Source organism: Onychomys torridus, chromosome 2, assembly GCF_903995425.1.
Source record: "Onychomys torridus chromosome 2, mOncTor1.1, whole genome shotgun sequence".
NCBI lineage: Eukaryota > Metazoa > Chordata > Mammalia > Rodentia > Cricetidae > Onychomys > Onychomys torridus.
Window position 1 is genome coordinate 65,353,094 of NC_050444.1, and position 26,365 is coordinate 65,379,458.

Sequence of the window (26,365 nt, forward strand, 5' to 3'; positions counted from 1 at the left end):
CTGTGCGGAACTCTTTTCTCTAGGGTCTGGGCTCAGATTCTAGAAGCATCAGGTTCTTGGGGCTTAGAAACTAGCACAACTGAGGTGTTAGAACAGGCTGAGAGCAGCCACCCTGAAACCCTAAGCGGGCAGACCTGTGAGATATCACCCACAGTTCCAGATCTGACTTCAACCCACAGATGAAAACATGACCTGCAGCCAGCCCGCTACCACCTAGCTCTAACAGTGACTGCAGGCGAGGACCTTGGTCAGGGTCCTTGCCTGGACAACAAGAGAATTCAGGGAAGAGGCCATCTAGATGAGTGTACAGGACACCCCTCCCAGGGCCAGCAAAGTCACAACAGGGGTCACAGCAAAATGGCACTAACCACCTCCCTGCCCCCCTAAAAGCTACTACAAGAACGGGTGCCTGCTTTCAGGCAAAGTTCACCCTGGAAGCATCCATGGCCATAGCCAGTTGTGAAGCAGGAATGGCCAGCCCTGAGCATCCACACAGGGGAGTGAGCTGGCTATGGACAAGCCAGACAGGCCGGCTAAACAACTTCTTGGGCGGCCCCTGCCAGGTGGAGGGTGCTACTGTATGGCGGCTGAGACACGGGGCTCACAGAACCCTAGTGGAGAGTGAGAAGAAACACAGGAAGGTCAGAGCTCAGGGTGAAGGTTCTCTGAGGATCAGTGGGTGAGCTCCTCATGCAGCAATACACTTAAGGTAAGGTCACAAAGGCTCTTGACAGTGAGGACCACAGAGGACATCAAGGATGTTCTGAGGAGCCAGGTTTTCTAGGGTTTACCCTCTGACCCACTCAGATTCCTCTTCCATTCCAGCCTCATTTCTCATCTGCATAATGACCTTGGAGGAGGGGGCCCTAACCTCCTGGCTGCCCTCTTTGACATGAAGTGGTGACTCTAAGAAGCCCTGAGACACCAGCCCTGCAGCCCCAGGCACTACCCTGGAGGACACTACCCTGGAGGACACTACCTAGGGTGCACCCTGCGCCTCTTTCCGAGGCTTGCTTGATTCTTTTTTTCCTCCTGTGAAGGAGCATGGTAAACTGTCCTAAAGGCAAAGAAAAAGGATGCCGAGTGGCCCCCAGTTTTGTGGCCAACACCTGGGGGCGCTATTGTTCAGCCTGGATGTCCATGGGCTCCCCAGCTTGCCCTCCTTTCCTCCTATTCCTTCAGTGCCGCCCCCAACCCGACTGTTATAAACAGGAAGTCAACAGCGGACAGACCTGTGAGTTTCAGTTGCCAAGCAGCTTGAACTGTGGCTGGAGCCCGCCATTCTATGCCTGAGACTGGCCTCACATCCTCAAGTCCACAGTGCCCTTTATTACGTGCGTGTACTTAAACCCTCCAGGGAAGCCACTTCCCTTTAACCTCAAGATAATCTACAAGGCTCTTGCCACCTCTCCTTTCCAAATGGCAAAACACAGATTCAGAGACCATATTACTTGCTCAAGATCTCACTACGGGAAGTCCTCAGACCATTCCACTCCTGCTCTAGAAAGCCCCAGAACCTGTGTCCCAGACTCAGCATCTCTAGGAGGCAGGGGTCCCCAGAGATCACAGGTCTGTGAAATCTTGAGGCGGTCTACAGGCAAGGGCTGCCACTAACTCCTGACAAAAGAGCCCCAGCTTTACCCATCCCCATTTCTTCTAGGAAATCTGACAGGAAGTTCACCCACTCTGTTCCATCCTCTGCCCAGAACACAGGAAATGTGTCCAGGGAAAGACAGACAGATCAGGGCCCACCAACCTATGGCTAAAGTGAGTGCTGAGCCTTGTCGGCCCATCACTCCACCACACAGTCCCATTGGGATTTGCTGGGTACCGCTCTGACCGAATGACAGTTGATGAGAGAGAGATCGAAAAATAAACAAAAAGAAAAGCAAGTGTGCGGTGGGTGACTAACAGAAAACACAGAACTAGGAGAGCCCAGCATGAGAGGCTCTCCCAAACAAAAGATACCAAGCACCAGAGATACAAAAACACCCTAACACCAAGAACAGGCAGTCATGAGAGGAGCCCACTGCCAACTAACTGCCCAACCTCACTACGGGGTCACACTGAACTTGCCATTATTTTGACACACTGACACCTCAAGGTCTTGGCTGTCCTTCCTGTCCTCCCTAAAAAGCCAGAAGCCTGTTTGCAGCGACCCTGGCTGCCTCAACAGGAGCTGGATCATTTGGTTTTCTGAGCTGGTGAAAGGGTTCTCACTCCACTGACCTCTGGTATTCAAGGCTTTTCAAACTCAGGGCAGGCCGGAAGGGAAGGTCCAGGGGATCTGAATGGGGGCCCTCGGGACCAGCAGGAGAGAGCAGAAGAAGGCCTCACAGGAGATCAAAGTCCCAGGAAGCAGCAGAGGGGTTACCTTTTCACTCATGATTGCTCTTCACACAGCCCTGCCTGATGCTCCCAAGTCCAGGCTGCCAGCAGTTCCCTTAGGTCTTCCAGAGACAGATGTCCCACCCCTGGCACTGAACCCCAAGCCCAGCAGGGTCCTAGGTCCACTGCCACAGCTTTCTCCCTGAAAGGTCACAGGTGAGACCAAGGGACCAGGCTGCCTCTCCACAAGGTCCAACTCAACCTGAGGGTCCAGCCCAAGACTCCCAGGCATCTCTGTGCAAGGGTTTGGCAAGGGGTGGAACCGCCCAAGACGGGGCCCTTACCCAGTTCCATCCATGAAAAGCAGATTCAGAGCCAGGCATGATAGCAAAGGGCGAAATGAATAGGAAGACCACTTCAAACTCTACACGTCACAGATGCACCCCTCAGCTGTCACAGCCTCCAAAAGTCACAGTAGCCAAAACAGACACCTTCTTTGATTCTGCTGCCGTTCTTTTGTCCAGCCCCTGTTCATACCTCCAGTGACAGGGAACTCACTACATTGATAGTAGTGAGGTCTTCCATCCTTGGTCCAGTCTAGCTGGTATGAGGGAAATGCATACAACACTAGCTTCCTCTTGCTCCCTACAGCCCCCTTTAACCACCCAGGCTCTGCCCTCAGAGGACACAGGGACCTCATGCTGCCTCAGTCACAGAGCATTCATCTGAGTTTTGGGCACAAGGGTCATATCCCCAGGTATGGTCCAAGACACATCCTACAGAGAAACCTGGAATTTCTAGTCTGAAAGGACCCTTGTTAATGTGCTGGTCTGCCAATGTCCTAAGTTGTTTGTTGTGGCTCCAGGACTCTCCTCAAGTAGGGCTTTCTGTGGAGGCCTTAACCTGCTAGACAGAAGCCCTATGACTGAGGAGGCCAGAGACCTCATTTGCTTTCCTCATTAATTATGAGCTCTCTGAAGGCACATGAGTGACCCATTCTACCAGTAAGCATTTATTGAGCATCTATTACGTGCTCGACGTTGTTCAATACAGTAACCATGAGCCTACTATGATGGGTAAACATTGGAAATACAGCTAGTACAACTGAGTACTAAAGTTTTTTTTCTTGCTTTAAAACAGTTTGGCTATGTATCCTAGGCTGGCCTTGAACTCACGATACAATCCAGGTTGCCGCCAGACCCGCAGCAACCCATGCCCCTGCATCATTTCCCCAAGTGCTGAGATTATAGGCATGGTCTACCAACTACATTTGTTTAATTGTTTTCATTTCATTTCAGTATACTTAAATTTTAAAAATAGAAACCAGGCTGGTGAGGTGACTCAGGGGTAAAAGTGTTTCTGGTACCCGCCTGGTGACACTTCAACCCTAGAAAGGTAGAAGGAGAGAACCAAGTCCACGAAGTTGACCTTTAAACTCCCCTCCGTGACGTGTGAATGCCCTAACCCAAACACATCACATGTACACAACAGTAATACTAATTTAAAACAAATAGCAAATAAAAAAACAAAAGCCACAGAGAAAACAGGATTGACAACATCTGACTGGAGGTTTCAGATGTTTGGGGTCCAAACTGAAATGTGTTATGTGTGTAGAATGTACACCATATTTCAACAACTTAGTTCAAACAGAAAGAGGCAGCATGGCATATCCGAAGATTTGGTTATTTATCCAAGTGATAATGTTCAGACTAGAAAAATATGTTATTAAGATCAATTCCATTTGTTTCTGTGTGAGTGTGTATATGAGCACACATAAGTGTGGGTGGGTGTGAAAGCATATGGAGGCCAGAGATTCACATGGAGTGTCTTCCTCCATCTCCCTCCAGGTTATTTTTTGAGACAAGGTTTTCTTTCTTTCTTTTTTTCTTTTTGAGGCAGGGCTTTTCTGTAGTAGGTGCCTGTCCTGGATCTCGCTCTGTAGACCAGGCTGGCCTCGAACTCACAGAGATCCACCTGGTTCTGCCTCCCAAGTGTTGGGATTAAAGGCATGTGCCCAGGGAGACAAGATTTTCAATGAACCTGGAGCTTAGCAGTTTGGCTGGGCTGGTCAGCCAGTGAGTACAAGGATCCACCACCTCTGTCTCTCCAGAGCAGGATTATAGGCTCACAGCATTGCTTGAAGTTTTTTAGGGTACAGGGGGTCCAAACCCAGGCTTTCATGCTTGTGTGGCAAGTACTTTACCAATTGAGCCATTTTCTCAATCTCTAATTCCATTCCTTTCTTTTTCTTTTTACTCATTATCAGGTTGGGGTGGGGAATTGGTTGGTTGATCTTTTGTTTGCTTTTGTTAATCTCTTGAGACTAGGCTCCCATTGCCCAAGCTAGCCTCAAACTTACTAAGTAGTCAGAAGCTGACCTTGAACTCTTGATCCTCGTGTGTGTTAACACACCCAGATTTGATTTTAGTTTTTTTGAGACAGTCTTGCCATGTCGATAGGTTGGCCTTGAGCTCAATCCCACCTTTGAGTGTTAGGAGGACATGGCCACTCTTGCCCTTCTTATTACTGTTTGGTCTCTAGAAAGTGGCCAATGACACTAATGGCTTTTGTTCTGTTTGTACAGAACAGGGCTGGTGGGCCAATCGTTTTCAAAACCACACCAACACTCCCAAACATTCAGCACAGTATTTCTTGAGTTTCCAAAGCCGCTCTATTTTCGAACTAAAATTTCAGGGGTTAAGGTTTGTATTGAGCCACCTGACATGTTTGCCACCTCTCTCCCTGTCCAAGTCCTGGAGCTGGTCCCTTCTCTGTACCTGCTCACTGGAGTCCCAGACTGGGCACGCTCTCCACTACCTTTGACCAGCATGTTCTCCTTAGTCCTCTGGTGCATTTCCTGAGAAAAGTCTTCCAAGACCCTTTGGATCAAAACAGGCCCCTCTCTGCCTTGCTCACACCACCCCCAGGGAGACTGTCACCTCATACTTTGCCCTTTGGAGAGACTTGGAGCCTTCAGTTTTGATCCCCCTAGCCTGCCTCTACATGAGATTGTGTCCCATCACTGGCCTCCCAAACCTGAGATCTGGGCAGGAAATATCCACAGGGCAAAACCCAAGTCCAAGCTGGAGATGATAGTGCACCAGCGAGCTGAGTGGGGGACTCCACTGGGAAGTCTTAGCTACCTCATGAAGATGTGGAACAAGATGCCTGGCTGTCTTCCTCCTGACCCTTGAATACCCCTTTCCTGCAGATACTCTTCCTGCAGCCTGCTTCCCATCCTGGAGATGGCACCCTTCCATATCCACACTGTGAAGTCTCATCCCAGCTAGCCCCTGCCGGGCCCAGCCATTCTTTGTGTTGCCCTGGTTACAGAATCATACTCTCTGCTCCCAAACCCCTGACCTCAAGGTCTCACTTCACCACACCCTCAACATCATCCAACCTACTAAGCATGCTCTGCTGCCTGCCACTCTTTCATACCCAGCAAAGGTTCTACCCAGCCACCTCCGAAGCTCCTCTCTGGAAGATTAGGCAGTGGCAAGAGTCCAGATAACGCCAGGGGGTGGAGCCTCATGGTTCTTCAGTTCCTTTACTTCCCAGTCCACACAAGCTATTCGATGTGGCACAGAGCACCCTGGATCCTTGGTTACCGTCCCTGATAAAGTGGGGGTGCTGGCTCTGCCCCTTCACCTCTCTTTGAGGCTAATTCAGGGATCCATAAGACAGAGGGAGGATGAGAAAGGATAAGGAGACCTGTCGGTGTCCCCGCCCCTGAGACATCTCCACAGTAGGAGCCACTTCTCTGCTCAAGCTGCTATGCTCTTGCTGAAGCAGGGCAGCCAAGAGGGGCTTCACTCAGGTCCTCATTCTTCTCAGTCCTGGAGACCTCCCAAGACTATCAAGTCTTCCTGTCTTAGCCTCTGTACCACAGACAGAAATTTCACCCAACGTCTTCCCAGGGTTCAAGACACTACTAGAGTTCAGAACTGGGAGGAGCAGAACATCCAGTTCTACATCTCATTCTGAACTCTTGGTCTTGGTTTTCTGTTGTCTTTGAGACAGAGGCCCTCACCGTGTAGCACACACTGACTCTGGGCTCATAGTCTGGTCTCAGCCTGCCAAGTACTAGGATTACAGTATGCACATCCTAACTCCTAAGAGTTGTCCTCTGATCCCCACATGCACACCATGGCACTGTGCACCCCACCCATAAATAAAGAGAGGGAGGAAGGGAGGGAGGGAGGAAGGGAGGGAGGGAGGGAGGGAGGGAGGGAGGGAGGGAGGAAGGGAGGGAGGGAGGGAGGGAGGAAGAAAGAAAGAGAAATATTTTAAAATTAGTATCTCCAGAGCAACCACCATCCTCAGTAAACAAGCTGACCAACAGAACCTTCAAGACATCAACCACCTACTATGTGCCACCTAGGACCTACTGTGCGCCTGGCTGGACGGTCAAAAGCTTCTTTTGATCAAGCTAACCCATAGAATTCTCTAGCACCATGCCCCATCAGAATCTGTCCATTAATAAACATTAAACTAGATTTTTTTTTTCTTTCTCCAAAACTCTCTGCCTGAGTTTTTCAGCTGCAAAGGAGCATCCTCTAAGCCATCCCTTCACTGGAATCAAACATAGCCAGGCACCAGCTTGGTACATCTGCTTAGAGTCCAGGTGACATGGAGAAAAAAGATAACACCATCAACCCCATAAACCAACAGAGATGGCAGGCCCACTGCCTCCCACAGCAAGCTGGCACAGTAGCCCACTGAGCTAAAGACTTCTGACATCTGTTCCGAAGTATGGGAGCAGGGGAAGGAGGTGAAGCAGGCTCAGAGAGCCATGAATCATGCCAGCTTGGACTACCATTGCACACTGAGGCCAGCTCCAATGCCTGGGGCCCTGAAGACCCCAGGCCAATCCACCACTGGGCTAACTACATTTCCTAGTTACAAATCTTAAGTAATTAGGCATGTTATGACAACATACATCCTTTACATGATTCTGAGCAAGAATTGTGCCAGCAGATAGATAATTGAATCGAAGTTTCTGTCACTTTGCTTTCCAGCCCCAAACCAGAGCTTACATACACACACACACACACACACACACACACACATTTTCTAAGGTTTTACAGACTCCCAGGGGGTCTTTTAGTGGAAAGAGACCAGGTCACTTTAGTCTGTGTCCTACACAGAGGTGGCCAGTTCCAATAGCCCAGACAGCACAGGAGAAGGTTGTCATCTTTGCAATCCCCAGGAGGCCTAGCACTCCTTCATCTCAGGCCCAAGGGCAACAATGAGTTGGTTATTGACTTCCCTCTGCCCTTCATCATCATCTCTCCACTTTCCCCACAGAGCAGTGTTTCCGGTTCCTGCCCTTTCTCCCCACATGTGGCCCTCACTGCAGAGCAAAGTGGTGGTTGCCCTGCCCAACCCCTCTCTTGCCTCCAAACCCACAAAGGAGACATTGTCGCTGAGCTAAGACCATCTATCTACCCAGAAGCCCTGGGGCACGAGCCACAGTGGCTTTTCTCACCCAAGGAGTGAAAATGGGTAGAGACCAGCAAGGAAAGAGTCCCGACGGGTGCCTGTCTGTCTTCCTTGTCTCAGAGGAAAGGACAGGGCCCTGGGAACTCCAGTCCTCTGCAGGTAAGGGTGTTGAGCTGGCACTTTTGCTCGCCATCTGTGAGTGCCCCTCGTAGACTCTAGTTGGTCCATCCCTGACAGGAATGCGCGGCCATCTCTTACCTTCATCCCTCTTGCGCTTGTTGGTGTCGGCACTGGGAGAGGTGATGCCCAGGATGCCACTGATGGAGTATGAGGAGCCTGCAGAGTCGGTGCTCACCGACGACACCTGCGTCACGGAGCCTGTAGACACTGTAGAAGGAGAGAGGTGCGGCCTGTCACAAGAGTGTTCACTAGACACACGGGCTGGGTACAACTCCTGCCGACTGAGCAGAAAGGAACACAAGTGCAGAATAAAAAGGGAATTACTAAGATCTCAGCCAGCCCAAGGGTGCAGGAGGCAGGAGGATGTGGGAGGAAGGCAGCTGGTGCCCCTCCAATGCAGGGGAAAGACCTAGATGCATACTTGAGCCACGTTCATCTCTGCTTACATTCCAGCCATGCATGCATACAGATTCACACACACACACACACACACACACACACACACACACACACACACAGTGTAATAAAAAGTATGCTCTTCACTGATGAACAATGGAGAAAGACACGTCTCCCACTGATATCCTGCTTTTCACTCAGTCATTGTAGCAGCCCAGGGTGCTACTGATTATTTTTCTGTTTGCCAAATGAGGAAAGTTAGTTCCAGAAAGTGAAGAGATTCAAAGTGATCTAGCTAAGCAGCACCCATAGTTAGCCTCAAGCCTAAAATTTCCCTTTCTACAAGTGGAAATAGAGGTGGTGACTTATTGTGGCCAGGGCCAGGTCTCTAAGTCCCAAAGGGTAGAGGGGAGGGAGTGTAGCAAGTTTCACAGTGACTCCTAGTCTGGAGTCCAGGGGCCCTTTGAAGGTCCTCTCTAGCTATGTGGCTGGATTTTCACTTGTGAGATGTGGGGGTTCTTCCTCCCCTCATGAAGACCAGTAGACCGCTCTCACACACCTCTCCATGAGCAGCCAGCCAGAGGCAGGTGGAGCCTTTACTTTGCAGAGCAGGGTGTGGCTGGAGTCGCCACTTTCCTTGGAGAAGAAGCAGCCCCTAGCTCTACAGACATAGAGGTGCAGGACCTTTCTGCTCACATTTGAGCTTGAGTTTAGAATTCCCTTAAGAGACACCAATGCAGAAATGGCTAACTTCTCTTTCCATTCACCAGAAAAGCTCCTCAAAATAGATTTATGCAAATCCCATGACCTCTTCTGTATTGAGGTACAACGAACAAAGGAATAGAGAGCTCACTTGGCACTTCAAACAACAGCCACATGGAAAACAGGCTTGGCTGTGTCACCAGCAGAGCCAACAACACTTGCTTAGGTGTTTTGGGGCACAGAGGTCCCAGAGCCCTCTTCTGGCTTCACCTATGACTTTAGAGCAGTCACTCAACCCGTGAGCTCTAGTTGTCCTCAATGCTCAATAAGTTTGTGAACTATATGAGGCTGTAGACATGTGAGATAAAGTTTTAATAGAAATTTCTGGAGCAAAACATATCACTCTGCTGAATTACTGTAGAATTTTTCCTCTAACGCTAATGAAGGATAGTTTTATTTTTTTCATGCTACATACCCTGGGACAGTTAAAGCCACAAGTGAAATCTCAGCCACAAACACCCCCTCACCCCACCCAGGAAACACTCCTCAACCCCGTCATTCCACCCAGCAAAGAAATGGCCCTTCCTGCTACTCATGCAGACCCGCTTCCTGGGCTCTGGGTTTTTGCTTTGTTTTGTAGGGTGTTTGTTTGTTTGCTTGCTTGTTTTTCAAATTCCCTTCCCACATTCTCCCATGGGACTGGAAGCCCTTGAGAACAGGGATTTTTGTCTGGCATCGATTTCCAACCCCAGGGTCCACACAGCAAGGGCCTAGTAAAGTCTTCCCAACGGCAACACAAAATGAAGAATGGTCTTGGGCAGGCAGGACTTTGTCTTACCTTCCTTCAAAGAGTCACCCTTTGAGGATCAGAGAACTCAGGGAACACCTGGTTTGTGCTCCTCCCCCATATAACAAGGGGGAGACTGATGCTCAGAGGTGAGATACTTGTCTAGTTGACTGGGTGAGCTAATGCCAGAATTGAAACTATAAGCCAGGCCTCTGCCAGCCTTCTTTCTCATCACCATGGGAAGTTCAGGTTTTTTATTTAAAGAAAGAATGGCGGTAGAGGCTTGAGAGACAGCTTGTTGGCTAAGAGCACTTGCTGTTCTTCCAGAGGACCTGAGTTCAGTTCCCAGAACCCATATCAAATATCGTTTATGATTACCAGTAACTCTAGCAGCTCCAAGGGATCCATCGCCCTCTTCTGGCCTCCTCAAGTAAGTGCATGCACACTGCGCATACACACAGATGCAACTGGCAATGATAAATGGACTGGAATACTGTAAAATCTGAGATGAGTGCTGCAGAATTCTTGGGGCCTGTAGCACCCAAATTGGCAGAGGCTTGCTGAATAGCCCCCTGCTTCCTTAGAGTAGAGTAACTTTTCCCCAGCAACCCAGAAGTATCCCTTTGTCCTAAATGGAGAAATGACATCAAGAATAGGCCTTGATTATAGGTGTCACTTTCAACTCCTCTTTGAAGAGGAAGCAAGGAAAAAGTTTAGGCTTTTGAGTGTGACTCCACTCTTAGACTTGCCTGTGGACCCCGGAAACCGCACAGGCAGCCAACAACGGTTGGCAGTGTACAAGGGAGCGAAGCGAGAGCAAGAGAGAAAAAAAGTTTGGGAAGTTTTGCTACATCTTCACTCAAGACTGCAAGTGCACAAAGAATTGCAGAAGGCTGGTTATAGAAGAAAAAAACACATTCAAAACTACTTACTGACTAATGATGCAGAAAATGTTATGAATAAGTGTCCCTTTCTTGATTTATTACTTTAATTATCTGACATTCTATAGACCCCCATTAGTGGATTTTTTTTTGGCTTAGATTTCAATTTTCTGTCTCATGGTGAAAGCTATTTATCATAATAATCAGTAAAATTCAAAACCTTTTAGCAGTATTTATAAAATTCATTTGCCAGGTTCAGCCCTTGGAGAATGACAAAGACGGAGCATTAGGACGCATGTGAAGTGTTTTATGCAGAATTATCTGTCCATAAGAATGATTAAAAGTTCTTTAGAATATTTGGAGCCCATTAGATTTTCAAATTTTTTTTAAAAGTTCTTACCTATGCTGTGACTGGAAGCCGGGACTGGCTGGTTGGGGGGCTGCTGTACTTTCGTCCGGATGATCCTGTAGCCAGTTGGGGAAAAGAGAAAAACAAATGAGGATCAGATCCTGAGGCTGGGCGCTGTCCCCTTGGTAGAGCTTGGCCAGCATGAGCAAAGCTCCGGGTTCCATCCCCAGCTAGGACGGAACTGCCTGAGTTGGTGCGCACCTATAGGCCCAGCACTAGGGAGGAGGAGGAGGCAAGAAAAGCAGAAGTTCAAAGTTATCCTCGGCTACATAGCAAGTCCAAGCCTCGTGTGGCATACATGAGCCCCATCTTTTTAAAAAATGGAAAAGAAAAAGGAGGAAGAAGAAAGAGACCTTAGCTAGTTATGCAGAGACACAGGAAAGGGGTAGGGCTGGGGTGTGAGATTATGGGACCGGAATGGGAATTAGTTCTGAGGAGTTTTCTCACTGGGTGTCTTTTCTTTGGGTGGTTTGTATCACCCTCTCTGTTCAAGTGTGTGTGTGTGTGTGTGTGTGTGTGTGTGTGTGTGTGTGTGTGTGTTCTAGTTCGTTAGGTTTTCTGAGGCACAATCTCACGTAACTCATGCTAGCCTTAAGCTCCCTATCTACCCAAGGCTAGCCTTGAACTCCTGATCTTCCTGCCTCTCCTACTAGCGGACAGGGCTGTACCAGCACAGCTGCCTGAGCACCTCCTTTTCTGAAGAAAGAAGCTGATGTGGTACCGGTCCAGGTCGGCCTAGCTGACGCTCAGGTGTGCCTGCAGCCCCATCAGAGATCCTTCCCCTCGCTAGAGCTCGGCTTCCACCTGTGGAACTAAAAAACTGAGCCAGGCAACCTGTCTGTCCTCTGGCATCGCTCTCGTGCTGGTTCTGTGCCCTAAAGACTCCACAAATAAGATTAATACATCCATCAGGGGAATTTGCGAGGAAGAGGATGTGTATCACTGAAGGTTCAAAGGGTTGATGTGCTGCCCAGAGAAAGCGCTGGGCTTGGCTTCCTAAGAAGCTAGCTCATACACACCCCATGGGGAGGAAGGGTCTCAAGGAGGCTGCAGCCCTTGCCACTGCTCCCGGGGTTTCACCGTGTCCCCCAGGGATGACAACAAAAAGAAAAGGGCCAGAAAGTCAGCCAAAGAGATAAAGACTCAGTAAACAACTGTGGGATGAGGCCAGAACAGGTGACCCAAGAGCCAAGTGCAGGACAAACTCAACCACCCCATCCTGTTTGACAGATCTATGTTTGCCAAACTCTTGCAGATCCCACAGGGACTTTTGGTGGTCTCTGTTCTCTGTTCAAAGACGTGCCGCGCTCATGGTCTCCTGGAGGCCCCATGAAGAGTTTCCGACTATGAACATACCACTCCAGCTGGGGTCTCTGAGAGACTGGAGATTCTCGTTCCCTGGCCAGAGCAGCCTTCAGGACAGCTTTAGGAAAGGATACATCAAACTGACTTCAAAGCACGGGGCCCAAGTGATTTTACACCAGAATCACAAAGGATGGAGATGCCCCAGCTACTGCCAAAGAAGCAGGAGCAGGTTCAACAGACTGCACATTTGTAAAAACAAAACTTTATTAAATTCAAACCAACAAATTTCTAGAAAGGACCCGTTCAGCTGGGAGCCAGGAGTGTCTCAATGCACCTTTCAGAACGCCTGTTGCTGTTCTAACATGAACCTGACAATAACCCTGAGTAAGTCTGTTCCACTGTGGGGCTCAGCACAACCAGGGAGTTCCCATAGATCATTCTCTGCTTATTTGAAGTAATCAAATACTTTTCACAAAAGTAAAAACCTTACAGGAAGGCTTGCTGTATTTAAGTGACAGAGCAGCACTGACTTCCCTATACCCAAAGCCTGACAACACTGCAGGAGCCTAGGAAGCCTTGGTGGCAGACTTCCAGCAGGACCCACACATGGGGCCTCCAGGAGACCATGAGCACAGCACGTCTTTGAACACAGAGCAGAGACAGCCGAAAGTCCCTGCATTTTGGAGATGGGTGAGTCATAACATAATAAAATATTGACTTTCTCAAGAAAAACGCTGTTCCAAACTATTACTTTTTAACAAGACACTTGGTAGAATGTTACTTCATTATTAAAATACTGTGTGTCCCTTATAGACTACTATTTACATTTCTGGGTATGTGTGCATGTCTGCATGCTCCTGTGTGTGCCCATGCACAGTGTGTGAGTATGTGTAGAGGCCAAAAGACAACCCTGGATGCTGATGCTCAGGCTAGGCTGGTGGCCCCAGAGACCTGCCTGTGTCTGGTACAATGGAGCTGGCATTGTAAGTGTGTGCCACCACAGTTGGTGCGTGCATGTATACGTGCGTGTGTCCTCTCCTTCACCATATGTGCTCCAAGGACTGAACAATCCTCAGGTTGGCAGCAATCACCATCACTGGCTGATCCATTTCACAGAACTCTACCAGCTTCAGTAGATGTGGATTCCTAGGAATCCAGCTCAAGTCCCTGTTTTCACAGGGCAAACCCTTTGTCTCCTGAGCCACCTCCCCAGCTCCACTGTGGACTCTGTGGGTGACACGGGGAAATATAAAGAAGACATCTGTCAGGCATGGTGCTGCATGCCTGCAATCCCAGCACTTGGGAAGCTCAGACACAAGGCTGAAAGTTTGAGGCCAGCCTGAACTATATATATTGACCCCTATCTCAAAGAACAGGGGGAAAAATCACTCACATTGAATACATCGTTATACCCACATTCCTGCTGCTGTTTCAAAAACACCATTTCCCACCAGCAAATCAGAATCAAGCTGTGCACATGGTGTTGTACCCTGTACTTTTCACATGACATTTACCAGGAACTCTTTACATGCCAAACTATTGCATCTAAATGTCCATTTCAAGGCTGCGCTGGGTTTCCAGCCTCTGCACGGGAGGAACAGAAATGGCAGGTCCTCCCGTTAACCTCACTGGGTGGACGGCTCTGCCCTGCCTGACCTTACAGCTTGGTGTTAGACGCCCAGGGTACTTGACATCTTGGAATAGACTTGTTCATTTGATGCCACAGGCCTAACCATAGAGCATTGGCATCCTGGCCACCAGGGTGAAGCTTTCCGCCCTTTTCTGACGAGTCAGCTTAAACACTTCCTCAAACATAGTCAGCACATGCATACATCTGTTTGTTTGTTTGTTTGTTTGTTTGTTTGTTTGTCATGATATTTAAAGTGGTTGTTTCCACTGAGCAGACACAGAACATAGAAGAAAGACCTGGGAGTGAGGTTCTTTTCTTGACCTCTCCAAATATGTTGCTAGCCAACCTAGTTTTTTGTTTTGTTTTGTTTTGTTTTGTTTTTGTTTTAAGATTTTTTAAAGGTCTCTCTCTCTCTCTCTCTCTCTCTCTCTCTCTCACACACACACACACACACACACACTCTCTCTCTCACACACACACACCACACACACACACACACACACACACACACACACACACACTCTCTCTCTCTCTCACACACACACACACACACACACACACACTCTCACACACACACACACACACACTCTCTCTCTCTCTCTCACACACACACACACACACACACTCTCTCTCTCTCTCTCTCACACACACACACACACACACACACACACACACACACACACATGCCAGAGAACAACTTACAGGAGTTGTCTCCTTTCATCATGTGGATCGAAGGGATCAGACTCAGGCAGTCAGACTTGGTGGCAAATGACTTTACCTGCTGAGCCATCTTGCCAGCCTTGATCTCGTGTGTGTGTGTGTGTGTGTGTGTGTGTGTGTGTGTGTGTGTGTGTGTGTCTACAAAGATGTAGCAGTTAAGTGAGTATTCAGATGTGCTAGAGATATGTTCTATTCCTTACTGAAGTCCAGCATAAAATCCTGACTTTTCATTGAATTTCTCTAGAGACAAAACAAATTCTATTTTTCCCACATTTCTTTTCAAATACCTATAAATCACTGGCAAAGCATCATGGAAGGCCACAAACCATTAAGAGGTCCCTGCAGCACAGGGAGTAACTATACAGACCCCAGAACCAAAGCACTGCCATTCAAATCCAGCCTTCAGTTTGTCATCTCCATGATCTGGAGTACATTCCTTACCTCAGTTCCTCATCTGAAAAAGGAGAGAAATAATCATCCCTAAGCCATGGAGTTATTATTATTACGACTGAATTAATAAACTATTTAGATGCAGCCAAGCCACATCAAACACCCAATAAATGTCACATATCACTCTTCTCATTGCTGTCTTCGTAATGATGGATGAGCAGCTTCAACTTTAAAACCTTCAGATGCTTCGCATTTGCCTAAAGACACATGGAACAATTGTGACACCAGCACCCAGGAGGCTGAGGCAGGAGTATCCTGAGTTCAAGGCCAGCCTGGGTTTCATAGTGAGACCATATCTAAAGTAAATGAATAAGACTCTTCCTATATTGCTAAGCATATGCATGGCCCAAGCTAACATGATAACATGCTCTGGTTTAAAGTCCAGCATGCTCCAGTGGTTAGCCAGGATCATGCAGCACAGGGTCAGTCCAGACTCCTAGCCCCCAGGTGTGAGCACTTTTCTGTGAGCTACATTTGAAGGAAGTAATCCCTCTGCTAATCATGTCCTGTATGAGACATAGAAGCTGTTCAGACCCAAAATCCATTTTTCAAAATCTAATGAATTTTACATTATAAGCATTTAAGGATTCCATTTCCACATCATTCCCCAACCCTTTGAAAAACTAGGTCCTCTTACCACCATCTCCTATCTCCTCTCACACAGTTTTACTGAGAGAGATCACTGCAATGCGTTGGAAAAGGTGAGATGGGGTCTGGGTGTAGCTGGCTGATATGGTGCTTGCCTTGCACATACATATACAAGCCCTGCATTCAGGCTCCAGAACCACCTGAGTTGGTTGTGACCCCAGTACCCTAAGGTAAAGGGAGGAGGGTCAGAAACTCAAGATCATCTTTGGCTATATAGCAAGTTCAAGGCCAGCCTGAAATACATGGATCTCGGCCTCAAAAAAAGGGGTCAGGGGCTGAGGAGACAGCTCAGCACCTGGATTGCTTGCCCTGCAAACACGAGGGCCAGCATTCAGACCCAGAAACTCATGTAAGTGCTGGGGACTGTGTCTGCAATCCCAGCATCAGAAGGCAGAGAACAGAGGATGACCATTGCAGGATGGCTAGATGAATCATCAGCAAACTTTGTGTCTGACTGAGAGACCCTCCCTCAATAGAAAAGGTTGAAGACTGAGGATTATTCCTAACATGAAGCTACAGCTTCCACATGTGCATACATACACCACTACCATCACCACCACCACCACCACCACCAACACCACCACCACCACCACCACCACCAACAACAACAACAACAACAACACACACACACACACACACACACACACACACACACACACACATACACACACACACACACACACACACACACACACACACACACACACACACACACAATGCTAAAAAGAGAGAAATACCATTGAAGGAACTCTTGCCAGTCTGAGCATGGCCAACATGGCTCTGGCAGGCTGGGACTGGTTGGCACTGGGGTGTCTTGTGCCAAATGGCAGTCCCTTCAACCACACTGCTAAAGCTACCGTCAACACATAGAGATGCCTGGGCCATCAGCTATACCAAGAATCCCAAAGTCTGGGACTAAGCTGGATAGATCCACAGCCTGCCAACCGGCATGGAGAAGAAAGTGGAAGTGAAGAGGCATCTCAGAAGACTTGTTGCCAAAGTTAAGGTTAAATAGCAGAAGTAAGGCTGGCATGGTGGCACATGCCTGCTATCCCAGCGCTCGGGAGGCTGAGGCAGATGTATCAGCAGTTGGAGACCTGTGTGGACCACAGGGTGAGCCCTTGTCTCCAAGAAAACAAAATAAAACAAAAATAAAGTAGTTAACAAACTACCATTTACCAGGCTACCTCCAGCTCCCACACAGATTATTTTGTTGTTTATTGAGTAAATAGCAAGTCGTGTGTAAGCTTTGGGTTTTTCCATAAAAACCTAACCTGAACCAGTAATGCTGGTCCCACATTCTCACATGCATACCAGCCAGGTGGTGGTGAACAGAACCTGCCCCACCTCCCAACTAGGAGTGACACTTGACCCAGCATTTGGCCACTAGCTTAGAGACACAGGACTGGAAGAGAAGAGGAAAGACCCCACTCCACAACCATCTCAGTCATCTCTGAGACAGCCATCTCCAGCTGACACCCTGCCTTGACTTCAGGACTCTCCGGTGCAGTCTGTACAGCCTCCCAAATGGGCAAGGTGACATGAGGACCCCCAGTTAGCCCCCAGAAGCCTGGTAGAAGTGCTCCAGTGATTTTTAGCTCCACATCAGCATTGTTTCCAGAGTTGGTTCCTGAAGACGGCAGGATGGTGCCTGCTCCTGGGGTGAGCAGTAGAGAGGCCCTGTGGCCACTAAGGTAACTACAAAAACAGAGGAATAGTGAGAAATTGCCCTGGTGGGAACACAGCCAGGAGAGAGTGAAAGACTCTTTCTTTTGACACGTGCACGCTGGTTATTTGAAGGTACATCATTCTCAACACAATGGGTTCTGCCTTACAATAAAAAATAAATAAATAAAATAAATTCTGTAGTGGATGGCATAGGCTTTCCAGTGAGGTTGGGCTTGGGGAGGGTGCATTGGTAAGAGACTGCATCACATTTGGGGCACTCTCAGGGAAGATGCAGTGAGGAGTCCCCAAGAGGAGCCCCCATGAGAAGCATCAGAAAGAGCTAAGGATGCCAGGGATCGGCAGGCAGCAAAGCATAATATGATGCTCTGAAATAGGGGAAGAATGGTGGCGTCTCCTCCTGGCCTCCTTCTCATAGGAGATGGCTTGCAGAGACCTGTAAGACACTTGGAAGAACACCAGGCCTCGTCTTACCATTGACTCTACTCTAGTTTCCTCTTCAATAACCTTTCCCCTGGCCTTCCCATCTGGGCGTCAGCTCTACACCTGCCACGGAACAGCACCAGGCTTGAGGGTTGTGGGAGGCCACAGATAGAGAGCCCATGTGGGGACTTAATCAGCCAACCATGTCTAAGATACCCTGAGGTCCCAGAAGCTAGCCATGGCCCCAGGCACCAGCATCAGAACTTCCAGTCACACAGCCCTAGATGCACAGAATCAGATATGCCAGCCGTTCCTGGGCCACTGATTCCAGTCCACCCTCCATGGTCTGTGCCACAGCTGTAACCACTTCTACCTTTGCTTCACATGTTACTTTGAAATAACTTACTCTGGACTTAAATGTAGTTTTAAACGACACTTGTTTATTTATTTCGAGTAGGTGACAGTGCATATGGAGATCACAGAACAACTTTCGGGAGACAGTTCTCCCCTCCCACCACGTGGGTCCTCAGGGATGGAACTTGGCTCCTCAGACCTGGCAGCAAATGCCTTCACCCACTGAGCCATCTTGCTGTCCCTTATGAAGTACGGAAGACAACTAGACCCCCCTACTATAAGTAGGGAGGAGAAAGCTCCAGTGTTCACAAATGCACTAGTGTGAAACGGCACTTAGACTTTTCTAAATCGTGTGAACATGAATTCATTGCATTTCAGAAGATTAAAACTGGAGCCCTGTCTGTGTGATGCTCTAAGTGAATTGCCACCATTTGAAAGTCTAGATGTTTTTCATGCGTGTGTATCTGCATCCACACCCACACAAAGATCCTGGTTTCTAGATTCTCTGGAAGATAAAAAGGCTCCCATTCACACTCCCAGCAGCACTCAGCTGAGACTCAGGCTGCGCTGTCTCACCTGCCTCAGCCCCTGGAGTCTCTGGAGTACCACCTGACCCGCTTTCTTCATTAGCCATCTGCCTGTCCTATCCATATAGGCAATAAGTCTGGACTGCCATGGGGCACCCGAGGTTATGCTGTAGATCATGTCATCGTGTGTGTACCCTGCATTGGGGAATATGTGGGCCTCCCAAATCCTGACCAGGTGTTTGTGCAAGACTGCCCTACAGAGCAGACCAACTTCTCCAATAATGCCTCTGTTTCTGCCTCTGCATTCTCCAGTGACTCCCAGATGGACACTTCCTGCTTCATAGGGACCTAAGCAGCATGGTGCTTAACCACGAGGACATTGTCATGTGTCTAGATGTGTCCGGTTGTGCTGTAAATCACACTCTTAAAGCTTAGTACCAAAAAAAGGATGCTAAATAGCTCATTAATAATTGTCATACTGGTTTTACATTGACATATTTTTCTATGTTGGGTTAAATAAATATAGCCACAATTAATTATACATATTTCTTTTTACTTTTCTTAATATCTACTAGAAAATTTCAAATTATATCTAATAGTAATAGAATGATATATAGCATTATTAGCAAAATTCACATCTTCCACTAAAATTTCACTGGAAAAGTGGTTTGGATCTCTGACTTGCCAACTCTCTCCTCCCCTAGCAGAATTTCCATTGTTCTGCAATTTATTTATTTTTAAAAAGAAAAACAATAACATGGATACCCAGGGGGAAAAATCATGTTTGTTTTGTGTCCTGAAAATCCTGCAATGACCCGGGTATGGAGAACTCACAACTGTAACCTTTCATAACTCAGGGAAAAAATAGATACTACACCCTTACCCAGCCTGCTGGCATCATCACCCTCTACCCTCTAGGACAAATCTGAAAAGATTGCACCCGCTTTCCCTCTTCTTCAGCATCTTGCAAGATGGCAGGGCAAAGGAGAAGCAGATGGGCCAAGGGTCGATGAGTTAGTGGGACTTGGGAAGTCAACGCATCCATCCCATGGGGATGCTGTGCATTGGGCCCACTGTGCTGCCATCAGGACCAGAGGAGACCTCAGGGACACTCCGGTCTGACCACCTCTTTCTTTCGAGAGTGAGTCATTCTCTGCGCTCAGTCTCAGCACTAGCCACAGTAGGCTGTGACTCGGAAGAAATTGGAATGGTTCAAGTCCAAGACTTGTGGCTTCTTTTCCTTACGTGGGTTTTAGAGAACCATTGTTTATATTCATCTCATCATTTTATCCCCGACTGTGGGTTTGCTTGTTTAATTGTTTATACCTTTGGACTTGGGAGGCAAGATCTCAAGTCTCTCCCTTAGAAATCTCTATGTTGCTAAAGGACGATCTTTAACTCTACTGTAACTCCAGATACTGGGATTGCAGACATATACCACTACACCAGGGTTAGGTCGTTCTAGGAATGTAACCCAGGGCTTCCTGTATTCAAGGCAAGCGCTCTGCCAACTGAGTCATACCCGAAGCTCCTGCTTGTAGGCTTAAATGGGTCAGAGACTGCACTATCTATAATAGAAAATTACCTTCTTCAGGTGGTGGTACCTTTGTAACCCCAGCATTCAGGAAGCTGAGACAGGAGGGTCATTTCAAGCACATAGCAAGTTCTAGGCCAACTACAGTAGTGAGACTCTGTCTCATTAAAAAAGAGATAGAGAGAGGAGAAAGAAGAGCCGGGAGGTGGTGCGCACGCCTTTAATCCCAGCACTCGGGAGTCAGAGGCAGGCGGATCTTTGTGAGTTCAAGGCCAGCCTGGTCTCCAAATCGAGTTCTAGGAAAAGTGCAAAGCAACACAAAGAAACTCTGTCTCAAAAAAAAAAAAAAAAAAGGAAGGAAATTTTCATTTTATGTAGTATTTTATTTTTTGAGTTGGGGTCTTGCTATGTAGCCCAGGCTGGCCTCAAAATTGCTGCTCTCCCTGCCTCCAGAGTGCTGGAATTACACATATGTATTTCCACACCTGTTCCAGGTCAGAAATTTATTTTTAAAGCTCTGACAGTATCAGTCAATATGGTTTGGATCAGCCTAAGGGAGAGAAAAGAAAGAATAGCATGTGAACTCCAGGAAAAGGCTATGCCTCATCCATGGTCTATTTCTGGTTTTGTCTCTCCAAGGGTGAGATCTGAGGGTGGTGGGAGCAGGCATCTCTTTGGCTCTGAAGCACCTTGACATCCCTATAGATCCACATTAGAATCATGAGAAAATCCCTGGGCTCTCAGAAAACAAGCAAGCATCTGCAGACTTCTCACTTCAAGTTGGCAGGAGGCTAGAACAAAGTGCTCCATGTCCCCAGCCCAAAGGGAACTTTGTTTCCCACACCTAGTGGTTCAACCTCTGTCCAAACTGGAGACTGGACTGTCTGCCTGGGAACCTCTGGGATGAGCTAACACTCAGACCTGGCAGGGGCAGGCGTATTTGTGAAGGCCTAATCAGGACAGTTTATACAAAGTGCCCCACATAGGTGAAGAGTGAACAGGGTGATGCCAATCCTCCCTGGCTCCAAGAATTCAAGTGGCCTGAGTATTGGCCTGGTGTCCTGTCCCCAGACTGAGAAGTTCTCTCCCTTTTAGAGAGGAGAAAGGTGACAGAGTCCAGCAAGCACCACGGGGGTCATGTCTTGTTCCTATCCCCAGGGAGTGAAAAGAGAAGGCAAGCACAGACCCTCAGCACAGCAGCCGCACCACATCCGCAGCCTCACCTGTTGATGGAGCTGACGCTGGGCACAGTGTCGTTATCACACACTCGCTCTGCCAACAGCCGGTCCCTGATCTCCCAGGCAAACATGGTCGGATTTTGGCGTTTATACTCAGCGATTTTTTCCACCACTTTGGGAGTGGCAACCTTTGGTTTGGATCCTCCAATCACCCCCGGCTTGATGCTTCCTGTCTCATAATACCTGGACCAGAGAAGAAAGGGCCATAGTTAGCCACAGGAGCCCGCAAAGTGGGTGAGCATTTGAAATGTGGAAAGCGCGAGTCAAGATGTGCTGAAAATGTCAACAGTGAATCAGATTTCTAAACATAGTGCAAAAAGCTATTAAATAGCTCGATAATTTTTTAAATTTTATTTCTTAAAATATCGTATTTTATGTATATGTGTGTCTCCATGTATGCGTGTGTGTGTGCCAAGCTCAGAAGACAACTTTCAGGAGTCAGTTCTCTCCTTCCATCACGGAATCCCAGGGATTGAACCCAAGTCATCAGGCTTGGCAGCAAGCGTCTTTATCTACTGAGCTATCTGGCCAGCCCGCTAATAATTTTTATGTCAGTTATATGTTGAAATGACAATTTGTATCCACTGGGTTAAATAAAATTCATAGTTAAAATAAATTATACTACTTTCCTTTCACTTTTCTTAATGTTCTATGAGAAAATTTCAAATTGCTCACATGGCTCATATTATACTTTATAATATAATTATAAAATACATATATTATATTGGACAATGGTTCATCCACCGTTTTACAGATTATAAAAACGTTGCGAGTTAGAGTTTTCTTTGGTCCTCTAACAGCTCTAAAGTACATAAACTGTCTTAGGTGAATGTGTAAGTGACTGGACAGTTAGGTGAAGTGGCCTTCTGTGATATTAAACACAGCTTTATAGAGGTTAAATGTTGTCCTCAGGGTCACAAAGGATTAAGGTACCTAGCCAGGACTCTAGCCAAGCCTCTTGAACTAAAATTTCAGCTTACTGGCTTTTCCATCCCCAGAACAATCTACAGCATTCTCTGAAGCTGTCCCCCATGCTACAGCTTTTTCTCCAAGAGGAAAAACAATAACCCTGATATAAAATGAAAGGGAGTGTTGGATTCCAGCATTAATGGGAAATATGTATTAGAGATCAAATCCTGAGTAATCAGAAAAGGCAACCAAGATTCTCAACAGTTCTCCCAGAATCCTCCCCTGAGGTAAATGGCTGTTTCTGAGGACATTTCCATGCTATCAGCTTTTCCTCATTAACACAAATAGGATGTCAGGGTTTCACAAATCCTGAGACCAGGGAGAATCGGGACTGGAAGGATCATTTCAGGGGAGGAGGAAAGGACTCGGTCTTTCTCTGAATCCTAGCCATCACTGGATGTCTTTCTCAGTGTTTACAGAGAATTTCTGATCCCCTCCTCCAAAGATTGTCTTGAGGTTGAAAAAAATTTCAAACCAAAAGACATTTTAGAAATGATAAGTTTTAAACCTAGAATATTGATAAGAAGTAAGGGAATGCACTGGGAATGTTGGCATACATCTATATCCCTAGAACTTGGGAGGTGGAGGCAAGAGCATAAGGGATTTCAAGGAGACTTGGCTAGATGCATGGAGGGGGGGGAGAGGAGGAGGAGGAAGAAGAAGAGCGGAGGAGGAACAGGGAGAGGAAAAGAGGAGGAAGGGAATGAGGTGATTCTACTCAATGGACAGAAGCAATGATGGAACATTTGTAGTGTTGTTAAAACTCTACCTTGGATAAGTCTGTTTAGGGCCAAGTAAGTAAATATTCTAGAAGTGAAAAAATAGTTCTATTTTTCATTGGGAAGAGTGACTCATTTACAAATTCTAACCATAAAACAAAATCCAACCTATCTTCTCTTTTTATAAAATCATTGGAAGCAGTTTTCTAAAAAAAAAAAAAAAAAAAAAAAAAGTTGTTAATCACAAAAGGGTTCAATGGATACCCATGAAAATTTATTTTTGATAGAAAGTAGAAAGGCACCTAAATTCTAGCACACAACAACTCCTGAAGACTCTACAGTCCTGTCAACTTCCCAAGAGAAAGCCAATTATTTTTTTTAAACTTATTTGTTTTTATTACGAGCATTGGTATTTTGTCTGAATATAAATCTGTGTGAGGGAGTTGGCCTCTCTGGAACTGGAGTTACAGACAGGTATGAGCTACCATGTGGGTGCTGACTATTGAAACCCAGTTCTCGGGAGGAGCGGCCAGTGCCCCTAACCGCTGAGCCATCTCTCCAGCCCTGAGAAAGCCGACTATTTACTATCACATATAACTCATTATTTGGGCACAACACTCTAGAGTTTACAAAGTTCTTCAAATTACCACGATCCTTACACATCTTTTGATGTTAGCAGGATTTTATAGAAGAGAAAATAAATGATTGGAGGACTAAGGCACTTGCCCAACTCCTCTGGTTACAGAGACAGCCCAGATTTCAAACCAGACTTTGAATCCAGTGCTTTTCTCATCACTACAGTGTCTGCTTTGATGATAGCGTTTTAAGTATTAGTAGTTGCAATTCTTACGATTGTAGAGAGCTTTACTGTTTACAGGGTCTTTTCTCAAGCATCTACCACTCACTCTATGAGCCAACAGCTGCTAGGTCCTCTTAGGGCAAGGATAGTCTCTTTGAGACAGGGCTTACAGATATGCAGACCACAATGTGTTCTCAAAAAACATGACTCAAACGGAACTACAGTGAACACACAGAAAGTCACCAGGCAGCAGAATAAAGCCCCCTGCTTACATGGCTAGTATGTGACAGCCTAGGGCTCCCTGCCCACCCGACTTGAGCAGTGCCAACTGTGGAATTCCGAAGTCTTAACATCCCAGGTCTCTGTCTTGCATTTGACTGACTCGTGGGTCAGGCTCTTAGAAGGCAACACAGACACTCCCGAAACTCCAACTCAAGACTGTGTCAAGTGAGGGTTCAGACTTAATAACCACCCTTTCATCTCAGCAAAACAGCCGTGCAGCCCTTTGGCTCACAGACAAAAGATGAACGGCAGCCACCAGCCCGGTGCCCCTCAGTGCAAAGAAAGCAAAGAGCATTAGGTTGGGAGTCAAGAGGTGCCATGCCTGCCGCAGCTCTGACACCAAATGGCTGTGATCTTGGCCACACAGCCTTCCTAGACCTCAGTTATCCCATTTCTGTTACAGGGGAGGGTATTTGCCATGCTTCCTTTGCAGAGATGTTATAACAACAAGAATACAGAATGACCATGAAAAGATTTTGCAAAAAAATTAACTAAATAAAGAGAATTTGTGTATAAAGTAGAGTGCACAGTTGAGGATTAAAATCCCCACCGTTTTATTTTTATCTGTGATATGCCACCAAATTTCAAATGACCTGGCATTCCCAATGAGAGGAGATGCCAGTCCTGCTCTGTGATTTGATTTGGCCTTCATGTGATGTTCAGTTCCTCTACAGCCTTGAATTCTAGACTGGATGTCCACACTACTGTCAGCCCACATACCTTCTTGGAGGGACTGGGATCCTTGCCTGCTCCCAAGGACTTTGCCTGCCTTGCTATACAGCCTTTGAAAACTGTAGCCACCACACACCAAGCACTCTACAATCTGTCACCCAGTGAGCACCCATCAAATTTTTCTAGGGGGGGGGGGCAGTCTGTGGGTCAAATAGGCCGAGTTCAGAAATTCCCAGTCACACTGTTTTAGGGCTGAACTTGTTTCTTAAAAAGCAGTTCTAATTAGAGTGACATTTTGTCCACTGTGGTTCTTAGTTATGAAAATAATGAGCTATGAAATTCCAATTTATTGTTGACAACTTAAACGGCCAGGCACCGGAGCGGCGCATAACTTCCGAGTGCCACTCTGCCCAGTGACAAATCTATTCTGGTCCATGGGAGTCTGCTGGCCTGACTTTAGAAGGATCCCTGTCCACCTCAATCTTCATGGGAGAGGTGAAGGGCTCGGGGGGCTCTACAACATGAGGTTCAGTCATTTGGATGTCTGAGAAAGGCTCTCGGCATCTTGAAATTTTCAAACAGCGAACAAAATGTCAGCTCAGCAAAGATGTCTCAGTAAAAACAAAGGAAGGGCCTCCCCTCTCTCTCCCTCTCCCGGCTTTCAAAGAAGCATCACATGAAGAGGGTGGCGACCATTCAGCTCCAGAAGTGAGGCCGGCTGCTCTGAAATGGCTTCCTCTCACCCTCTTTTCTTGTACAGTTTCTATTCTGTCTCCGGAAAAGAAAAAAACCATTCTTTCCCCCTTTGTCTTCTCTCTTCATCCTGTCTCCCCAAAGCCACTTCCTTTTGTTGTCCTCAGCTTTCCCTGACCCTCCGTCTAACATGGCCACCAGGCTGATTTCCTGTGCTCCTTCTGAACTCTGGCTGGAACTCATTTGCTGGCTGAGTGTTAAACAGAAGTAGATTGAGCCCTCATCCTGCACAGCTGAGGTGACCCACACTAGGCAGGAAGATGAAGAACAGACACGGGCCTAGGTGGCCCTAACGGAACTGCCAGATTCCTGTCCCTGAGATGCCTTCCTTTGGTCTTAATCAAGATCCCCTACATGGTTATTCAACACTGTTGGGAGAATGTTTAAATTCCAGCAGATGGAACAAGAAGAGCAGAAAGTCATGATGTCACTGAGAAAACTTCAAAAATACTTCAAAATGTTCATGGCTGTCAGTCAGGTATCAGTTGTTAAACCATAAGGCAATCTACAGGACAAAGACGAGGACCA

The 26,365-nt window shown here is 47.2% G+C and overlaps 1 protein-coding gene across 2 annotated transcripts in view; it reads right to left on the reverse strand.

The window, feature by feature from the left end:
• Positions 1–26,365, reverse strand: part of Pax5 (paired box 5) — a 165,245-nt gene that overhangs the window by 125,483 nt on the left and 13,397 nt on the right. For both annotated transcript variants that reach the window (XM_036179224.1, XM_036179225.1), the window contains exons 3-5: positions 21,629–21,826; positions 11,120–11,184; positions 8,032–8,160 (exon numbers count right to left, since the gene is read on the reverse strand). In XM_036179224.1, the coding sequence (XP_036035117.1) occupies positions 8,032–8,160; positions 11,120–11,184; positions 21,629–21,826 (392 nt within the window). The remainder of the gene's footprint in view (positions 1–8,031; positions 8,161–11,119; positions 11,185–21,628; positions 21,827–26,365) is intronic.